This window comes from Oxyura jamaicensis, chromosome 1 (assembly GCF_011077185.1).
Source record: "Oxyura jamaicensis isolate SHBP4307 breed ruddy duck chromosome 1, BPBGC_Ojam_1.0, whole genome shotgun sequence".
Classification (NCBI taxonomy): Eukaryota; Metazoa; Chordata; class Aves; order Anseriformes; family Anatidae; genus Oxyura; species Oxyura jamaicensis.
In genome coordinates, this window is record NC_048893.1 from 61,385,835 (window position 1) to 61,406,772 (window position 20,938).

The 20,938-nt window shown below is 38.4% G+C and overlaps 1 protein-coding gene across 1 annotated transcript in view; it reads left to right on the forward strand.

Annotated features, from left to right (window-relative positions):
• The first annotated feature begins 6 nt into the window (after positions 1-6).
• PKP2 (plakophilin 2) overlaps positions 7-20,938 on the forward strand; it is a 45,515-nt gene continuing 24,583 nt past the window's right edge. Inside the window, exons 1-5 of the mRNA XM_035344583.1 lie at positions 7-280; positions 7,824-7,936; positions 10,553-11,247; positions 15,807-15,945; positions 18,880-19,087. Of these exons, the coding sequence (XP_035200474.1) occupies positions 67-280; positions 7,824-7,936; positions 10,553-11,247; positions 15,807-15,945; positions 18,880-19,087 (1,369 nt within the window). The 5' untranslated portion in view covers positions 7-66. The remainder of the gene's footprint in view (positions 281-7,823; positions 7,937-10,552; positions 11,248-15,806; positions 15,946-18,879; positions 19,088-20,938) is intronic.

Sequence of the window (20,938 nt, forward strand, 5' to 3'; positions counted from 1 at the left end):
CGGCGGCCGAGCGGCGGCGGCGCAACAGGTTAGCGGAGCCCAGCGGCACCCAGCCCGCCCGAGCCCATGGCCGGCCGCGGCCCCGGCGGCGAGCAGGGCTACATCCGCACCGTGCTGGGCCAGCAGATCCTGGGGGAGCTGGACAGCTCCAGCCTGGCGCTGCCCTCCGAGGCCGGGCTCAAGCTGTCGGGCGGCCGTGGCGGGGAGGAGAAGGCGCTGCGCATCCAGCGGCAGGTCCAGCAGACGCTGGCCAGGAGGAACCGAGGCTCGCTGCACAACGGTGAGTGCACAGCCAGGCCCCTGGGGGTCTGGGGAGCCGGCTCGGGTCGCTGCGAGCAGCCGGTACCGCTGCGGGACTCGCGACACGCGCGGCTCTGTCGCGACTCATCGTGCTTTTGGCCCGGGTGAGGAGTTTGTGCCTCCCCAGCGCTGCAGCTGCGGTGAGTCGGGGGAGCTGCTCGCCCTTCACGGCTGCCCGAGGGTGGGTGGGTGGATGGGTGGATGGGTGGATGAGCGGGTGGATGGGTGGGTGGAAACTGGGTCTTCCGACCACAACAGCCATCTCTTGGGGTTGCTTGAGTAACTCCATCTCTACCCACTGGCCCTGTCTGCAAAATGAAATGGGAAGAAACGTCAGAAATGGTGTTCCTTGTTTCACCTGGAAGTGAACTAAAGGGAGGTTTGGTAAAAATAACTCTAGGAAAGGCGCAGGTGGGAAACTTTGGGCAGCAATGCTTCCAGAGGGGTATTTACGCTGCTCTTCGACGTGCACGGTACAAATGGAAGTCGCCACACGGTCTGACACATCCAGGATCTGCAGCATCAGGCCCCAGCAGGGTGACTTCGTCAGCGCTCAGGGTTTCAGGCCAGCTGCCCGAGGGGTGTAGTCTTAACTGTTAATAGGGAAGAAAAGCATTGTTTATACAGTAAACTTAAAAAAAATGTAATCTTGTTTTTATGTACAAAGATATGGCAGACTTACAGGTTATATGCCTTGTTGCTAGGGGTGTCGTTATAGAAATCGTCACCTTTCATTTGCAAAAAGCTATGAGCAAAGGGGCTTCAAATTCATGACTATACTTCACTCACCTATCTTGTCAGGCAGGAGAATGTTTCCTCATACTTCTGGCTTCCATCTAAAACACACCACGTAGCTGAAAAAGTCGTGAAGAACATGAAAAACTGAAAAAGTTGGGGGTTGGAATCAGATGATCTTTAAGGTCCCTTCCAACCGAGCCATTCTATGAAAAAGAGTACAACACAGGTGCGGACATACTCTGAAAAATTAGGCACACAAATCACATAAATAGGCATACATGGCTATGTGATGTGCAGGTGCACATCACCTAGCGGCATGTGTGCAAGTCCTTAGCTTGGCAGGTCTCATTTAAATAAGGTTTCTAAACAATTTTTTAAGTAACTTCATCTCTATTTCTGTCAGTAGAGAAGAACAGCCTGGAAAAGGCTTTCTAAAGCAATAGTTAACAAATGAAATGGTGTCATGTCTCTAAACTGTAATAAAACTACGAAGACAAAGTTCCCATCTTGCTAGCTTGTCTTAACTTCTCTGCAGTACATTAACCTGGCGGATTTAGGGATAGTTGTCATGGTGTGCCTTGTTTTTTTCTAAAGGTCAAGTATTTGAACGCTGCATTTCTGAGAGCAAAACACTCGGGCTTCTAGATGAGGAGTGGCAAATGTCATGTCCATTAGATGTATTGTTCCTGCGTAACATGAACTCTGTTCTTTAAGACACTCTAGTGCCCAATTTACCATGCACTTTTTTAGTCCCACTGCAAAGCTCAGAAAAAAAAATAAACTAAAATGTATTCCATATATTCAGTGCATTTATACATGCATATGTGTGTATTAAAAATATATGCATACAGCTATCCATCTACATATATATATCTGGAATATCTGTATATCAAATGTCTATAATGTATTTAACATGCTGACTTCCATGAAAAAATAAATGTATATGTGTTTATGTCCCACTCTGCTTTTTTCATAGAAGACTTGCACAAAGATTGACTAGTCTTTAAAAAACATTTTAATTTTTATATGTAAGCTGCATCTTAAATTATGCGCTATTTTATATGCAAAAAAACTTGACTAAGTTTTACACTTCACTAAGTTGTAACAGTTGTCTAGATAACTTCAGCAAAGGTTTTGTGTTGTTTGAAGTTGCAAGGAAGATAATACAGAGATTTAAAAGGGGCAGAAGCAGGTCCTTGTGCTATAACTGTCCTATCTGTAGGAGTATTTCAGACCCTGTTCAGCAAGGTACTTAGCACATACCTAACCAGAGCATTCACATACATGTCTAAAATTAGTTGGGCACGTAACCACTGGGTATGGAAAATCAGTGTTAGTAGAAGCCTTACCCAGCATTGTTTGCACACACCTGTTCTCCACTAACTGTAGTGGAAGCTTTGAAGCTGCAAGAAGTACCCCACCAGGCAGCATAATTTCTCCTTAATGTTCTAGACCACATGTGCCTGCTTAGCCTTCAGCATTATTTTAAATAGAAAAATGAATGGAAAAATTGGGGGGATTTTTTTTTTACCTTCTATCTTCATATTGCTCCCCGATTTATGCCCTTTCCCTTTTTAGGGTGTCTTTCATTTTTGTTTTTTTTATAACAGATATTCAGGTCATCATTGGATTTGAGGATTACTCAGCTGCTTAGTGATTAAAATTATGATCTACCTCAACTCTTTTTGAAGACATTGTAAAACATTGTTTATAGTTTTTCAAGCATCAGTTTAACAACAGCTATAACTTTTCCAGTTCATGAGTTTCCGAACCTTTGGAAATTAAATGTTGTTGCCCTGCCCTGAAAATTTTTGAACTAAAACAGCCACATAAAATTTCTGAATGCTATTCAAATAATAATAGATATAATAATAGATAATAGATAGAATAATAGATAGTTCAGCCTTATAAAGAAAAATGGCATTCAGAACCATATACATTAATGACTAGTGTTCTTCGGCTCACACGATGCAACAATATTGATTTTTCCTTGTATACTTCAGTATATGATTCCACTTCCCTCTGATCTTGTTTGGCCTGGATTTTGATTGACTGTTAAATTCATCTATGATATTTATGTTTCTCTAGTGTAATCTCTGGACCAAAGTCTTTTCTTCCTTACATCCTTACCAGATCTACTGTAAAAGATGAGGGCAGAATTTAGTAACATATCACACAAAACCAAATGGACCGATGGTCTGTTTAAAGATGCTTTCTCTAACACGGGGTGTTATAATCACAGAATATTTACCAAAAAAAAACAAAAACAAAAAAACTTTACATTTCTTCCCTTCTAAAATTCTTAACATTAATTTTCTTAAACTTGCTTTTAGGAATTTGCAGGAGTTTTCTGTCCTCAGCTTTCTGTTTTGCAGAAATCTTACCAAGTTTCATAGTGATTTTCTTTTTATATCTTTATGGAGAAAAAGAAGTACAAAAAAATTGGAGTGGTGACTTCTGCTTTTTGTTGGCTTCATTAAATACCTCACCTCTGGTTTCCGAGCCAGAAGAAAAAGAAATAATTTGAGCAGTTGTGTAAATATACTGACCAGTGCAAAGTAAAAAATGCTGGAATGTCCCTTGGGACCAGTCACGCTCTGGTAGTGTGATGAAGGGGAGCGATTAAAAAGAAGGCTCTTTCATCTCTAGATGAGGTGATTCAGTGAAGTTTTTGATATGTCATTCTTAAACGGCACTAGCCCGGTCCATTGTAAGTGGTGAGGTATACAAAGGGATTAAAAGATGACAAACCAGGAATACTTACAAGTTTCTGTTGGGGATATAACCACCCACTCACCCTGAGCAGGAATGGAAAATAGATACTCAGCAGGCAGGCACTCAGCGTGCATGAAAATAACATAGTTTGTAGTAGACTTCTGTGTACAGGGTACAACAACATTAATTCCTGCTGTGGGAGGTTTAAAGCCAAAATTCTGGCTTTCACAGTAACCATTCAGATACAAAAATACTGAAAAAGATACACAACTGAGAGGTAACAATGCACATGATTTGAGAGGAATCCAATACACCAACCACCTTAATAGAGGATAATTGTCTTTTTCATGTCTCGTATATCATGGAGATGTCACTTGGCATTATTTTCAAAGGCCAAGCACGTAAGATATTGATTTATCTGCAGCTATAGCCGGCAATTGCTAGGGAGGAACTTTCAAGGCCTTTAGAAACATTGGGCTTATCACACCTAAGAGGGTTTGAGAAGAACTGCCACAAGGCTGGATGGATTTTTATTTTTTTTCTCAATCATCTATTCAGTTTCCTTCCTGATAGTGTAATTATTATGTCAGGTCTCAAAATTTTGACATAGCTATTGTGATAGTAGGTGATTTTTGTACAGATTTTATTTTAGGCTTGAGGAATAGTGAAGAGGTTTAGTGTTCCTCCTCCACTGTCCACATCCAAAGAGGCAGCATTCCTGAACTCCTTCAGTTCAGACTGACGGGAGAAAGGGGAGACTGTGATAAAAGGTTGCATTCAGTTGTCCACACGTGGGTGGCTGCTGCTCTTTGAGAAGCCTGAGTATTCCAACATATTCACGTTGGTTGACAGATGTGACACAGGGCCTGTAGGAAACCCATCCTTTCCTTGACCGGCTGCTGGAAAATCAAGTGGGGTATCCAATGGACCCCTATGGATGAGTAACTGAATTCATAGTTTCTGAAGAGAGAGTTTCAGTGAGACTTAAAACACTAATTCTCACAGTTAGAAAATATTAATTCCAACAGTAAATGTTAGATATAGTATTTTAAATACACAGACATATAGACATATTTTAAAAATTTACATGTACTTTTTTTTTCTCCTAACCAGTGCACTGAGTATATAAGACCTGCCTAATGATTTTTTTTTTTTTTAATACATGTAATACAGAGCAAATCCAAGAGGTAAGAAATGTGTAGGTTTTTGTAGCATGGTGAAAACCTACCTGGAGAAAGCCTCACTGACAGAGGCAAGTTTTGATCAGATCACCTATTCTGCTTCTCATAACAAACAGAAACACCCAGCATTTTATTTACCACGTTTTCCTTCACCACACTGGCTTTTGGCACAAGTAAAGGACCCATCTTGCAACCTACAGTTTATGTCTACCTAATAAATCTTCGGGTAAAACACTGACAAAATAAATATTGGTATGGTAAGAGAAAGCAAGAGATAGAAAATTGCAAAGTGAAAATTGCAAAGCTAACATATACTGTTTATCTCTGAAAGAGAAATATGTTTTGTTTACTGATGGATAGTTTCACAGGGAGACTGAACGTTAAAAACAGATGACTACTTAAAGCCACTGTTCAACAAGAGATAAATGAGTGTTGCAATTTCTGACTGTGTTTTGCAATTACAAATAGGGCAACTGTTAGATATGTAGTTTACACTAGACTGCTTCATGGCCTTATTATTTTTATTTTATCCTAATTATTTTGTTTAGTAAAGGCAGAGAGTTCGGAGTTAATGAAAACATTCCAAAATTACTTACTCAGTGGTTCTTTATGTTCTAAGGAGATAATTTCTCGCTAAGTAGACAAGACAAAAAATACTAACTATAGAGAAACAATCATATGTATGTACTTAAACACTAATTATATGAAAGTACTTTAATAGGTAGCAATGAATAAAGCTGAACTTTAAAAAGCAGGCATAGGCAATAGGCTATGTGGTCTTACTGGGCACCTAAAGTTGTACGTTGGAATTATATTACAAAAATAAGAGACTTAGATGAATTTTCAGATTTTGGATGTCAGTGTATATTGACAGGAAATTTTTGCAGTGTGAAAACAACAGTCTTCTGTTACTGCTTTGTCATGTACTTGGGTAACCTTTGGGCTGTGGCAACCTTGTAATATGTCATAAAGGAATTACTACAATCCGAATCATGAGTTAGACCAGGCTGGATCATTCTACTCTCATTGATGCCAAGTTAGCATGAATGTGTCTTAACAAATCACCTAGTGCATGTTCAAATCTGTCTTGCATAGTCAAAGTACAAGAACTGGGATGATTAAATAAGTAAAAGTAACTGGAAAGTATGAATAAATCGGACTTCAAGTTATTGCACTCAACTTTTATATTATACACAAATTTGGACTTACCCAGGTAGATCTGAGCTAGTGGGAATGATTCACAAATTGCTGTTACATGAGTCTCTTGTTTCTTTTCACCCTTGGCGAGCCTTTATGAACTACATGCACTAAGGTGTTAAAGACACAGGAGTACTGAAGTTCCTAGGGATACCCAGATGCACCTGATGTTGCATCTCCTAGTTGAACTGCACAAACTGAAAAACTCAGCTCTTTGGAACAGATGCTAGGTGCTTTCAAAAATCCCATTGGGCTTTAGCCTGCATGTTTTTAGCACCTGAAGTCCCTTCTGCATATGACTCCTAATAGTTTTAGAAGTGAAGACTTCATCAGTTTGACCAAGTTAATGTTTTGCTTTTGCCATTTCCTGTATTCTTTCTCAGACAATAGCTGCCATTTTGAAAATTCATGGCCAACTTCTTTTTTAACTGGTATTACGTGTTCAGCCTAAACATCTGCAACCAACAGTGGCCCCATTTTTGACAGATTCAAGGAATATCTTGCCTTCTGCTTTTGATTTCCGTGTCACCTCTTCAAACTTGTGTTTTTTATATTCCTGTATGCAGATTCTCCTAGTAACTTGCAAATCTCATGAACAGTCATTTTGGCTGGATCTGTTACAAAGCTTGACTTATTATTTGTTAGTAGAAGGACTTTTATTTCAAAATGCATTGTACCAGTGAAAGAGAAACAGCCTGAGGCTTTTGGTTCTTTTTTGTTTGTTTGTTTTGTGCTTGTGTTTTCTTTTTTTGTTGTTTCTTTATTTTATTTTAAAGGATAGTGAGGTCCTAGTAAAAGAAATAATCACCGAGCACTTTTCCATTTTCAAAGCTAGGTTGAGGAAATAAACTCTAAATAAAGTAGATACGCTGTGGATCTTCTACCTTGTTTGGCAGATAAGTGAACCTTACAGGTACAGATTTGAAGTGTAATTAAACACCGCTACATTTTCAGCATCGTACACCACGTGCCTCCACAAGCCAAAGATTGTGTTTGTGGACTCATATTGTTTGGGTGAAGCACTAAGAAGATTAGTGAAGCATTACTTGTTCCAATATATTATCATTAAACTAGTGCTTAAGGGAGAAGAAACATCAGCAGTTGAGGTAGACAGCTATGAAGTAAATTGTCTATGTTGAGTGTATGGTATTTCTTTAGTGACAGTGAAAATCACATCTCTAGGGTTTAACTAGGCAGTAACAGAGGCATACACTTAAGCCCAGTTTTCTCAGTTGCAATCTACAGTTGCAATATTTTAACTAGTTTGTGTATTGGGTGAGTTAGAGTCAGACTCGTGGGTAAACGATACGTACACATTCAAAGCAGTCACAATGAAAAATAAGTTCTTGGTAGCACGTAATTATCTGTCATTGTCTGGGATATTTAAAATATCAGCTTGTTGTGTTTAAATATCTTCCATGGAATAGCTGTGTGAACAGTAAGACTTCTAAAAGTTCAATACATCTTGAGTAAAATAAATGAGAATTATCTGAGGCCTGTGCCCTCAGAAGTCTTTTCTTAGCCATATTTTGAATGCTATGCACTGAATGCAAACATCTTTCCATCTTTGCCCTCTCTGACTTTCAGCTAACATATATGACCAGCAGGGTACGAGTCATTTCCCTAGTGCCCAAAACCATCCTTTATAGTAATACTATGTTTTGTTAAAATATTACTAATTTTTATTTATAGGCAGTTTACACCGTGCTTCCAGTGTTCCAGAACGTGTTTATAACATGGGGATTACTGAAAATGATTTTGCATCAAGATCTCAGTATGGTGTCTCTTACTACCAGTCAAACCAGGTGAGGAAAATGAATGGGAGTAAGTGCATTACCAAATGCATAGTATATTTATTTTGAAACCACAGATAACAGTATGTAGATGATATTTCAAGGTTTATTTGTTCACTTTTTGAAGCCTGATTTCTAGAAAAAGAGGTTTTCGTGATTGAGATCCATTAATGTTTTTCTCTCCTTCTGGTGACTTCTGAGCCCAGTGGCTAAAGTCAGCACGGGATGACAGATGGGCTTTTTGCAATCCTGTTGGTTTCGTGAGAATTGGCATGTGGGTAGAAAATGAAAAATTGTATTAAATGCCATTTAGGCAGAGGCTGTTGAAAGTCAGACCTTTATCCATCCCAGCAGCCAGCAGGTCAGCCAGCACATACTTAGCCCAGAGTAGCCAGAGGCCACACTGGCATGTACCCAGCCAAGCATTTAGAGGTTGCTGGAGGGAGTTCAGCAGTCCTGCAGGGTAAAGAATGACGGGCTGGACCTGGGAATATGGTGAAAGAGGTTAGGGAATTAAGCATCCAAAACCACAGGAAAACAGATCGCACTAGTTTCACAATGGCAGGTAGAGTGTTCCTTATCAGTTTAAATAATCCTGCTGTAATCTGTTTTAGCATTACAAAAATGTGAGTGGTATAGTCTTTGTAATGCAGTAGTGTTTCTAAGCTAATTACAGCTTCAGTTTTTATTTTAACCCACTTCACTTGGGTTCATGGCCTAAATGCTAAGATAAATAGCTGATTTTCTTCAGGATTCATGACTCAGCTCATAACTACTATGAACCAGTTATTATATGGTTGAGGGAGAAACCATATAATTTGGTAATCAACACATAGCTCAATTAACATATAGCTTGGAAATCACACATTAGCAGTGCTGCTGCATGATCAACATCAGTAAACAAATCAGTTCAGCTTGGGAATAGGAATATTTATTTTATAAATAGTTTAGGGGGCAAATTCTTTCTTAATTTTAGATGAGTGGCATGAGTGGCATGTTTTCATGGAATGAAATAGCCTGGCAGCTGGCAAATAAATTAAGCAGCTCTGGCACTCTATGGCAAGAGTTAGAACCATTTACTTGACTACATTTGTCCTTCTATCCTTTGTTCTCACCTGTCACCCTGTCCTTAGCATGTGATGTGAATCTGTTCTTTTTAGAAGAGAGCAAAAAGAGGAAAACTAGATGCAACATAAGAACGACAAGAAAATAGTATAGCTTTCCTGACAGGAGGAGAAAAAAAAAAAAAAAAATAGGACATACTGTCCTCCCATGCTGCCATAAAAGTCAGAAAAAGCCACAAGGTCTAGTATTTCACAAAAGCATTCTTTTCTTTACTGCCAGACAAGAGATAAAGAAAAGATATCCTTGCATAACTCCTGTAGAATAAACAGATAGACCCAATGATCCTAGCCTCAGCCTAATAGATTCAGCAACCTTTGCCCCTTTTGTGAGTCAGTTATCACCCTCAATAACTCCTCAACAGTTAAAGAAAGGGATTTCAGTCACTGTCTTCTAAGCCCTATCCCTTCAATGAATAACATCAGTTTAACTTCACTGTTTACCTTTAAAAACATCTGTAATATTAAAATACTTTAATACAGCATTAAAATAAGTGGGACTTAAGTTTATGGCTGGATGCTACTGCGCTCACTACTACTACTACTACTGCTACTAATAATAATAATAATTGGCCATTGCTCCTCTATGTAAAGCAGATAGTCTCCCAAGTTGATTTAGTTCTGGAAAGTCTTGAATATGATTCAATTTAGAACATAACAGTTCAACAAAAAGGTAGAAAAATTGGAGAGAATCCAAACAACACCTGTACAGTAAAAAGTTTTGAAGACATCCTACAAAGAAAGGTTGAAGGAAGTGGGTTTATTGAGTTTAGAAAAGAGGAAATTGGAAAACAAGAATATGATCAATTACTGTCCTTGCCCCCTGGGGACGGGAAAATAAAAATAATCTTAAATTGTAGTTGTAGATTAAAGGAAAACTTTGAGAAGGTGAAATGTTTATTTTGATTTCCTTGCAATGTTACGGAATCTAATTCATTTTCTGTATGAAGTTAAGCAAAAAGGAAAGGGAATATCTCTCTTTACTAGATCCTCCCAGTGTGAACAGGAGAACAAAATAACCTCTCAATGTCTTGTCAAGATGTACATCATAACAATATACAAGTGTTTTAGTATATTTCAATACCTGACTGGCTAATTACCTTCTGTTGGGCAGCCTTGAATTTAATTTCAATAATTGATGTGAGTGTTAATCCTCAAGGACTTTCAAGCTGAAACTAAAATCTCTATTTACAAATACTGCTCACTATCAGAAATGATTGACTTGTGCACCTATTTTGAGGTAGTGACAGAAGACTCGTTCCTTAGACTTTGTCTCCTGAAGTTTAGATCATACTTGTTCTTAGCTTTGTTAGGCAGATACAAAGAAGTATTCCAGAATCCCATTTAATAACCAGTTTTGGTGATGTTCACATTTTATTTTCTTATTCTCATAGCAGACCTTATAGTTTTTATCTTTACATTACTGGTTTGAACATTACTGGTTTGATTTCTTTGGTATTAATTGTAAATGCCGTGATCTGACTTTTCTTTTATGCACCCTTAACAGGTGGCCTCACCATCCTCTTATACAAATGGCTGGGGGACAAGAGTTACTTACAAGACAATGGAAGAGAGAGGTCAAAGACAACCCCTGAAGAGATTAGAGGTTTCACCCCAACGGGGTCCTGAAAGATTGTCATATGTGTCCAATGATTTTCACTATGACAGACAGTTTTCAACTGGATTCTCTCCAAGGCATGGAGATATTAGGAGACCCAGCGGGACTGTCCCACCAAGATATGCTCGGTCTGAGATTGTTGGTTACAGTCTTCGTGATTCAGTGAACAGGGGATGCTCTTTTAAAAGACACCCCCAGATGGTTACTGTTAATGACACCATCCCTGATGGTGTCCCCCCTAGCCCTTCTGCGCTTCTGTACCATCAAGCAGGCAACAGTCGCAGTATGACCAACCTTTTAGAGAAGGAGAACTACCTGACATCAGGCAGTGCGATGGGACAAGTAAGATCACCAACTGTTTCCCATTTTGGGTCTCAGAACAGGCAATCTTTTAGGTCCAGCTGGCACCAAACTACTTTCAGAAACACACAGACCAGGAGGGATGCTTCCCAGCCAGCTTCGGTAACTGGTGTTGCTGCAGAAACAGATGGGAAGAGGATGTCATTGACAGCTGCTATGGCAGCAGCAGGGAGAAATGGTTTCCTGCAGAATGAACAAGTCACCATCAATGGATCTCAGCTAGGGTAAGCATAATGCAGGACCTATCTAGATTATAGGGTGTCACAGCTGAAAGGAACAGATTTGTTTAAGAATGGAAAGTAAACTACACAGCCAACATAGTGTGAAAATTCACTTCCAGTGCAGCAAAGGAAAGAGAGAAAAAATGCACATGTATGCACATCCTGCAGGGTCCACACCTCTTGCTCACATTTGGGACCACCTTTTTCCAACCGGCGATCATATGTTTAAGGAGACATAAAGTAAATGCTGAACAATTTATGACTTAAATGATGTTACACAGTAATATATTGGCAAATTATTTGCTTGTAAGAAACCAAATGATTTTATCACTGCTTCTCACTAGAGTGCATCAAAAATATGCCAGTGCATATTTTGCATTTTGGCTTTTCGGCATATTGACAACCTTCAGTTGAAACTTTCATGGTTCCAAGGAAACTTTTTAGTTTTGACAAACTTCATTAAAACATAAGCAGAAATTTCTTCCTGAGAGCATTCATCCTTAGAACAAATATAAATTGCTCTGAATTTCAGGACACCAAAGCCTCTCATGAACAAGGGAACCATATTTTGAGGTTTTGTTAGCCCTAGTGGCAGGGGCTCCAGCAGATTCCTTAGTGTGATTCTGAGCCACAGACAGCTATTTTGATATTCAGTCTCGTGTAGAAGCAATTTTGGTTCTTCTGCAGGTGCAGGCATTGGCATCTAGTTGTCTGCCTGCACAAATGTCAACCAAAGCATTTTTCACACCTTCAGATGTAAACATCTGTCTTCAGTCATTGTGCAGGTGGCTTGCTTGGGCAAGTGCTAAATTCCAGGAGAAAGATTTGTAACCTATTGGAAATCTCTTTGGCAGTGTAACTCCTTAAGTGACAGTTTTTCCGTTCAGCTTTTGCTGGAACTTACAGAAGAAAATGATTGGAAGTGCTACGAAAGCTTCTAAAGTTCCTTTTGCAAATGTTTACACATTTAATTTATCTCAGTACTTCTGACCATTTAATTTACTTGCACGTATCTTTAGATTTTCAAATAAACTAGGTTCTACTTTGGATTCATAGCTAGATTTTTTTTGAGGGGGAGCAAGGAACTCATTGGTCTTCCCAAAGTTTTAAAAAGTTTCTGTAAAATATAGCAGCTTATTTTAGTGAGAAGCTGGTGAAAATTGACATGTGAGATAATTCCCCAAGAGATCTGGACCACCAGTTTCTTAAATGATGAGGAAGAGACTACAGTTACTTTAGCTGACTGAAATCAGTATTTGTTACATTTGCTTATATAATTGTTCATGATATTCACATAGATTATTACTATTTTCTGATGTCTAAAATACCCATTTAATAAGTCCCCTTGTAATTTTTGTCATTGGAAGGGCTTGATGTAGAAGTCTTATTTGGTTATAGTACATTCTGGTTCATCCACATCTAGCTACTGCACAATTTAATGTAGAATTAAGTGTTTTAAAACCTAATAGACCAAATTTGCTTTGGAATACATGACAGCTGTCAAATTAGAGCTATTTCACTTAAGTCCATCATATAACCAGACATACAGTTTCTTCCAGCAGGACTTCTCAGTCTAAGATGTTAGTAAAGACTTTCACATTTCCTATCATTTCCAATTCTCTTTGATTTCAAAGTTGCACTATGTGATAGACGGCTGCCTTATTTTTTGCTCCCTTAATAATGGAAGGGACAATAAAGATAAGCCAATTTTCAAAGTAATTTGCTTTTTCCAGAAATTTATACTTTAATGCAAGTCACAATTTAGGACTTTTCAAGGTTGAGTTTTAATAATTAAGAGGATGTTAAATAGTTTAGTAAGGTTGAAGAGAAACAGTGGATTAGTTCTGTATAGAATTTAAAATTATACAAATGTATTTGCAAACTTTCTGTAGAAGAATAATTCATGCTATGAAATCAAAGTAGAAAAAAAAAAAACAATATAGAGATGCTATCTCTGCATCTGCTGGTAGAGTGAAGCAGTTAAAAGCATCCATATATCAAAGGAAAGAGAGGGATACCACCTGAAGCTATCTGAGAAACAGCTTACAGCATCAGACCTCTAAATGGGCTAAGGACTGTCACAAAATGATCAGAAAACAGTATATTTTGAAAATGTTATATCCTGGAAATTAAGATAAAGCTACAACTTGTCAAATCATTGTTCTTTTTATCAGTCGTTGCTTGAATATCCCTTTGTTTGTCATCAATACACATGCTTATTAGCCATGCGGCTTTTAGGTTTGCCTGTAATTTTTCTGAGGGTAGGATGGAATAAGTATTACATTCTGATAAAACTTCAGTGAGAGTTGTTTTTCGTCCAATATAGAGCAGTCCTAGTATGGCAGTGTACAATACAAGGGAAAGATTTTTGGTTACTACTCATGAAGGAGTATCAGCCTTGAAAGGATAATATAGGTGGGTTTTGGGCTGCTGTCAGTCTCTGTCCAGTTCTGCACATCCTGCACTCAGAAATTTGGTCTCTGGCCATAGATGTATTTATCTCAGTCTGGCAGGCTGGTGACTGCTGATGGACCTCCACTACTGTAGTACATCCCTGGCATCCTGAGGCTGAGTTCCCACTTATTCTCTGATATCCCATCAGGGATCAGCTCATGCAGCTCTCTTAGAGAGCGCATGGATAGAGTCTTTATTTGCCTGGTCACTGAAATGACTCACAATTTAACACACACTAACTTGCAGGCAGGAAGGCGTGTACACATACATAACATGCTCACAAAAACCTTGTTGATTTAAGAAACCTGGCTAAACCCCATGGTGTAAAAGCCTGTTTTTCTGTTCCCCTTAAAAGAGACTAAGAATAAGAAATATGATCTGTTGTGTTTTTTTCCCATACTCATTGTTCAAGATCTTTAAGTAAGTTTCTGATCAGTACATCCGACTTGCAATGTAAAGTAACTTAGTAGCTACTTTGTTTTAAATCAGGTCTAAAGTAAACTCAAAATCTGAAAGCCATAGCACTGCCAGAACAGAGCCCGGGGCCCTACAAATACCAACTGTTGTTCTGTCTAAATGCACTTCGACTTAACCTCTCCATTGACATCCTCAGCACACTGTCCATTTCATCTTTGTCTTGCATAAGTATGCTTCAGCAGCTATATATGCAGCATATTTGCTCAAAACACCACTTCGGGGGAGGGGGGAAGACGGGAAATAAAGTGATTTATACCAAATGGAAATGTAAAGGCAGGTGGAAATGTCAGGGTACTGGAGTACAACTTCATTTGGAACAGGTGCTACTTCATCTCTTTACTCGCCTTACAGCTATACTAATCGTCTTTTGCCTTGTGATTTACAGGTTAGCTAGTGGAAAAAAAAAATTCAACAAAATCCTTTTTTGTCTCAGAGGACATAAGTTCATCATAAATATTTTGGTCTGATCTCAATGCATTTGTACCAGGATTCTCTGTGAGAGATCCGCCTGGTTTCTGCCAGCTTGTTTCTACCTTGCCTGTCTGCAGCCTGTTCTAGGCAAGCCTGTGCTTCCAGGCTCTTTTGTTCTTGCCAGTCCATTCCTGAGATGGCCTCAGAGCTGAAGAACCTACTGGCTCCTGGTACATTGCACAAACACGTGCTTTACATGTGGTTCTTTTCTCAGTATTAAAACATTTCTTCACTAATCTGAACATCATGTATTATTTAACATTTCATCTTAGTTAAAAGAAAAAAAAAATCAATTTAAGCAAATGTGTTTCCTGAGCACCTGTTTATCAAAGAATGTATTTGTATAAAAATTTCAAATTTTAGATGTACTTGCTGAAATGATTCTCATGATTCTAGTGAATCAGGATGATGAAGGTGACTACCCTTACACGTTCACAAACTACCTTCTTATACCTGTCTGGCCGGACTGTGATCTGGTTGTACAAATTTATTTAGTTAAAAAATAAATAGAATAGGTGTGGTTTTGTGTCCCCACACACACTTTTTTTTTTTTTCCCTTTCCGTTTTTTTTTCCTCCCTCCTCAGGGTGGGGAGTGTTTGAAACCAACAGTAAGTAAAAAGGCTGGGGGACATTACCACCCAGGTTATCCCAGGTGCATTAACATGCACCTGATTGTGCCATGAATTGTTTTGTTCCCTCTACTAGGAAAATAAGATAATGGCTGTGGTGACCTCTCTTTCCAATTTTTGATATGGTCTCACACAATTATTATTCAAGGAAACATGCAGGCAGTTAGAAAGAAAATGGCCATGCATATTTTTAATCCTACCACAGGCAACGTACTTACTCAGTTTACTCAAGGTGATTGTAGCCCTTCAGCTGCTAATGTTTCCATGTTGTTTTTATAATTTCAGGAATGTCTTGCTTTGTCCACAACCTCTTACTGCTGCAACAATTCAATTTATGACTTTCTCTTCCCTCAGAATATTAACTTCTCTTAAAGCTTTTATAATATTTTCTTCTACTAGTAAGAGAATAATTTTCTAAGTAAAGCTAATTGAAAAATATGAATAGTGTGGTATTACAAGAAAATTCACGGTATAAATGATGATTTTCTACAGTCTTTCTTCACTATATTTTCTTCAATTATACTTTTAAGGAGCCCAGAAGGGGAGATGACTCTGGAGCATGCAGTGAGCATATTGAAAAGTGAAAATACACAGTCAGTACCAAGGATTCTTGCTGCAGTGACTTTCATACAGCATGAGTGTTTCCAGAAAGCAGAAGCCAGAAGAAAAGTAGGTGATTTTTTTATACAAGCTTCCATCAGGTAGAGCAAATAACAGTACTATATGGCTCTGTTTACCAACATGAAAAAATGTGTTCCAGGAAACCGTGTAGGATACTGATGTTGAATATTTTCCCTAAAATATGCTGATGCCTTTTGCTGCAGATTATTTAGGTCTGTAGAGTAGCACTGGTCTATGCTAGCTGAAGTTTGGGTTTTAGCATTTTGTGATAGGAAACATGGAAATGTAGACTAAGAAAGGACATCAAGAATTCACCCAAACTATTTGTAATTGGAGATGTTTCTGATCTTTTTTTTTTAAAAAGCTCCCTCAGACGATCAAAGAACTTTACTACTCAGTTAGTCTTAAAGTATAATTAGATCTTCCTTTTGCAAACTAAGTTCATTAGTTTCTATTTTGTCTTGATGGATATGGAAAAAAATGTCTATTTTTCAGTCCCTTTTATAATGATTTTTCATGTGTGTTGTGGCTGCTAAGTGTATACCCGCTCAAGCCTACTCTTTCGCAGGCTAAATGAACATAATTCTTTCAGCCTTTATAAGTCGTAGAGTCTGAACTTCTTATCAATATAATTGCTCTCATCTCTCATTTTTGACTGGCATGCTTACACTATTGGTGCAGAAATATCCCAGAAATGGAAAGTCTGGGAGTACCCTGCAAAATTATCCAACCTTCAGGGTTTGCTAGGACCACAGAAATGTGTTAAAACAGGATATGGATGAGGCAAATTGACAGGGGCTTTCTAGGACTGTACAAATACATTTATATATTGTATAGATTGATCAAATAGGTCAAACTCTTAAAATTTTTTTGAAAGGGCATATTAAAAATATTATCTTCATTTTTCTTTAAATTTCACTGTTAAACAGAATGATAGTTCATGTGTACAGCGGTCGTTTATTTTACTTTAACCACTTAAAAATATCTTACACTTGCTTTATTTCAGGATTTGCTCAGTATTATTTATATGTAATTTCAGTCTGAACTCTGTATTCATGTATATGCAGTCCAGTTCAGTGACAACCAGACATCACTCAGTCCTTTAGTAGTTTTAACATACTTCACCGTAGATCAAACTCTGTTTTGGAAAGAACACCTGTATAATTAGCATCTTTAACTTTAGTTTGAGGACAGAGTTTCAGAACTGAATGTGTGAAGGTGGTTTATTATTCAAACCTATCTCAGGCAGCTTCCCTGAAGAACAAGCAGATGAGTAAAAAAGTTCAAACTGAACCAGTCAGCCTGAATCCTTCTTCTGTTTTCCTGTTTATCCCATGTATCCTAGCTGAGCTTTTCTATTTGGTACCCATAAGACCCTTCCTTGTTTGCATTGTCTTACTTGCCATTTTTACCCTTTCAGTGTGCATTCATTGTCTCCTAATGCTTTGTTCCCTGTTACATGATAGTTTTTAAGCCTAGTGGCTTTTCTTTTTTCTTTCGAATATGTGGTCTTACAGTATTTTGGTGGATTTTGTCTACCAATGAAAATTTGTACAGACAAATCAATAGCTTTTGTAAAGCTCCTCTGCATGTGGGGTCCAACTAACAACACTTGTTTTACCAGAGCTACAACTCACTTAAGATTACTGACAGAAAGTCTGATTAATGTTTGAATTAAAAACAAAGAAACAAATAAAAGAACCCTAAGGTACTGGTGTCAAACAGGCTTATCTACCGTAATAAAATGGGTCTGTGCTTTCAGAGCATTCTAATCTCCGTTTACCTTAAGATATAGATTTCTGTATTTCCTTCTGTTAGAATCTAGATGTTTTTGAATGAATGCTGGGAAGATCAGGTCAACAGTGCAACAGCAGCAAGAAACCGCCTTTTGTACAGCGGAATCAGAGGAAAGGCAGACATGCAGTGTAGTTTGCCGGTGTACAAAGGGCAAAAGGCTTTGTTGCAGTTCATTTCTTCTGGTTCCCAACAACGGTTGGTCATATCAAGTTCTTTTTATCATTAGGCTCTGGAGTGCTCAAAACAGTTATATCAGATTTCTAAGTCTTTCATGTGCTGTCACTTCTACACAAGGATGAGTTTGTCCTCAAAACTATATGGCATTTTTAGATGCTAGAAGAAACTATCCTCAATTGTACATGAATGTAAGATATTTTCTATTGTAATCTCACTCCTAAATGAGCCAAGGCTTGATTATACTGCATCACAGCTCATACTGCATTCATCATCTGTCACAATGTGTAGAAGTTGGAAACTATTTGTTTCCATACAGCTGTTATAAAACAACAGCTTCTTAATTCTTCATTCATTTGGGGCCAAAATTTCATTTTCTAAAATTTAGACGCTGAAGAGTAGTCTTTGTTAAATGTTGGTGATTCAGCTTACAATGTTTAATGGTTTATATTTTGAAGTTCTCTATGTTTTTCTCAGTATGCCACAGATGAGTACCAAGTAAACTGTATTCTTATTTAACATAGAGTCAGCACATGCACAGAAGTTAACAGGGAAAAGTATTATCTTTTCCACCAGCCTGGCTCTGAAAAAAATACAATCTGGCACATCAGGAACATGTTACGTCCAGAAACCTCAAAGCAGTTAATGAATGTTCCAGAGTTAAATCTCAAATATACATCTCACCAACGTAGAAGCTAAAATACAGAGCAATCAAATGTCTTGTCAGCAAGTACAAATCTGTGGCAGAGCTGGAAAACAGCTAGTTTCATTCTCTTGCATTAATTACTAAAACATGATGCCTCCCTTAGGTGTGGATTTGAACTATGACTCATATGAAAGCCCAGAAGTTAAGAGTCATGTCCAAATGATTAATGATATGTGCTTTAAGTGTTTCAAACAAGCAAATGAAAAAGGCCCCACAACAATAAAGTTTTGGCAAGGGGAAGAGGGAGTGGATTTTGTCATTTTCAGTATCTAACTATTCTCTACTGCATTTTCTTTTCCTCACAGGTTTTCTCACTTGGTGGTATCCCCAGACTTTTACAGCTTCTTGACATTCAGAACGAGGACATTCAGCGGGCAGCATGCGGTGCTTTGAGAAATTTGGTGTTTGAGGACAATGACAACAAACTGGAAGTGTCAGAGCAGAAAGGGATCCCAGTCTTGCTCCGTTTACTCCAATACACCAAGGATGTGGAAACGAAAAAGCAAATAACAGGTAGCCTTCTGTGCCTTCAAGCATGAAGTGCTTTAAGTAGTGAACATGCTTTCCGTTTGAGATACCAGTTCAGTGACTAAATAAAAGAGCATTGTCACCTATTTTAAGCTCTTAGAGTGGAATTACAAAGTCCTTAGACCCAATACCAATCTGTGTGTAAAACAGCAGGAAGAGAGTAGGAACTGCAACTATCCCTCTTAAAGCTCCTTCAGGAATGACATGGATCTATATTTTTACAGGAATCTTAAAGGTCTTGATATTCCAGAAAAGAAAGTAAAGTTCCAGATAGCAAATTCTTTCATACCATATTGATGAACATTGCTCTGAGCAGTCCCAGAGGTGCAAGGGACCATAATTATTGCCCACTACTTCCACTGCAGCTCAGCCCTCACTGTGCTGCTGCAAGCTCCTTGTTGGAGACTGTGCTGGGTCTGTCCTCCAGAACTGCCAGGTACTAGGTATAGAATGTAGGTGTCCTTCTCCCCATAAACCCTACCACCACAAATTTCTACTTTGAACTCACTCACTGCTAGCAATTTACAGCCCAGAGCCCATCTTCTCAGATGGGCAAAAAGCAGAAAACCCTGCCACAGAAACAATTTCTGTGTGCAAGGGAGAGAATTCCTGGAGAACATCCATTTTTTTGTAAAGATGATATGACACAATCAGTGGAGTGACCTGCTTTCTTGATTCAGTTTTTGTGGGGGTTAGGTTCTCATCCTTTTTGTTCTACTTCCTTGACAAACTTTTAAAAATGAGTGTGGCCCATTGTGATCTTGGAGGAAGAGCCCTTTGGATCAAAACCTCTATATTACATGTTTTGTCATACATCAGTGTAGTGGAAGGAATGCTGGGAGTAAAAGGCCACCATTTCTCACAAGAAACATGTGATTACTGCCATTACTTTGTCCCTGCAATCCTGTCTGATCATAGTGTATCTCTAGGAAGTCAGCTGCCGGTGACCCACATTCATTTTAGGTGGCATGCAAAGGAAGAACAGGTTTATCTTTTACAAATGGAAGAAAACATTATGAATAAATGAATGGAGATTTATTTCAAGTGTTCTTTAAAGACACCAGCAACAGAAGCTATTAAAATAGCAGTGCTTACAAAGATACAGAAGGTGTCAAGCAGCCCTGCCTTGAAGCAAAGGCATGTTGAGACCTTCTGTAGTTCTGCATTCTTTTAAGTATTTAAAATACTGTGCTCCCTAAGCTGGAGAACAAAGCTTTGTATTGTTGGCTCTTTTGGCTCAGTTCTATGACTCTGCAACATTAAAATGTATTGAAGTTTTTCGCAGTCATCAGATGCAGAATTGGATCTGCATTAATTTAATGATTATTAAATAATTTATTGCATAGCGTGTTGTCTTTTGGTGCATTTGCACACCAGTGAGGCAAGCAGTGAAAATGGTGGCACGGTGGCCAGAAAACTTTGTTCATTTTTTGCTAGCAATTCCATCATTTCTGATATGAGATTTGACTGTTTATGCAGGAGGACATGTACAGATGAAAAATACAGACTGTGAATATTGTCTTCCCCTTCAGTAGTGTGAAAACCGATGAAGGGTCACCTTTTTTTCTGGAATTACTGCTGTCACTGAACATTTATCTAAGTATACAAGACACTAACAAAATATCTAGGCAATACTGAGCAGGTTGTTGTAGTTAGCGTAATAGCAAATAGCGAAATATTCTGATGTTATTTCATTCCTATCAGCTGCATTTAAAAATTAAGGACAAGAGGAGTATTGCACTATTTCAAGAGCAAATGTGCGGTCAGGAGGAAGAACATTGGGTCCCTTGGTGAAAATGTCACTACAGTAGATTTTCTGCCATCAGTTCAGGGATT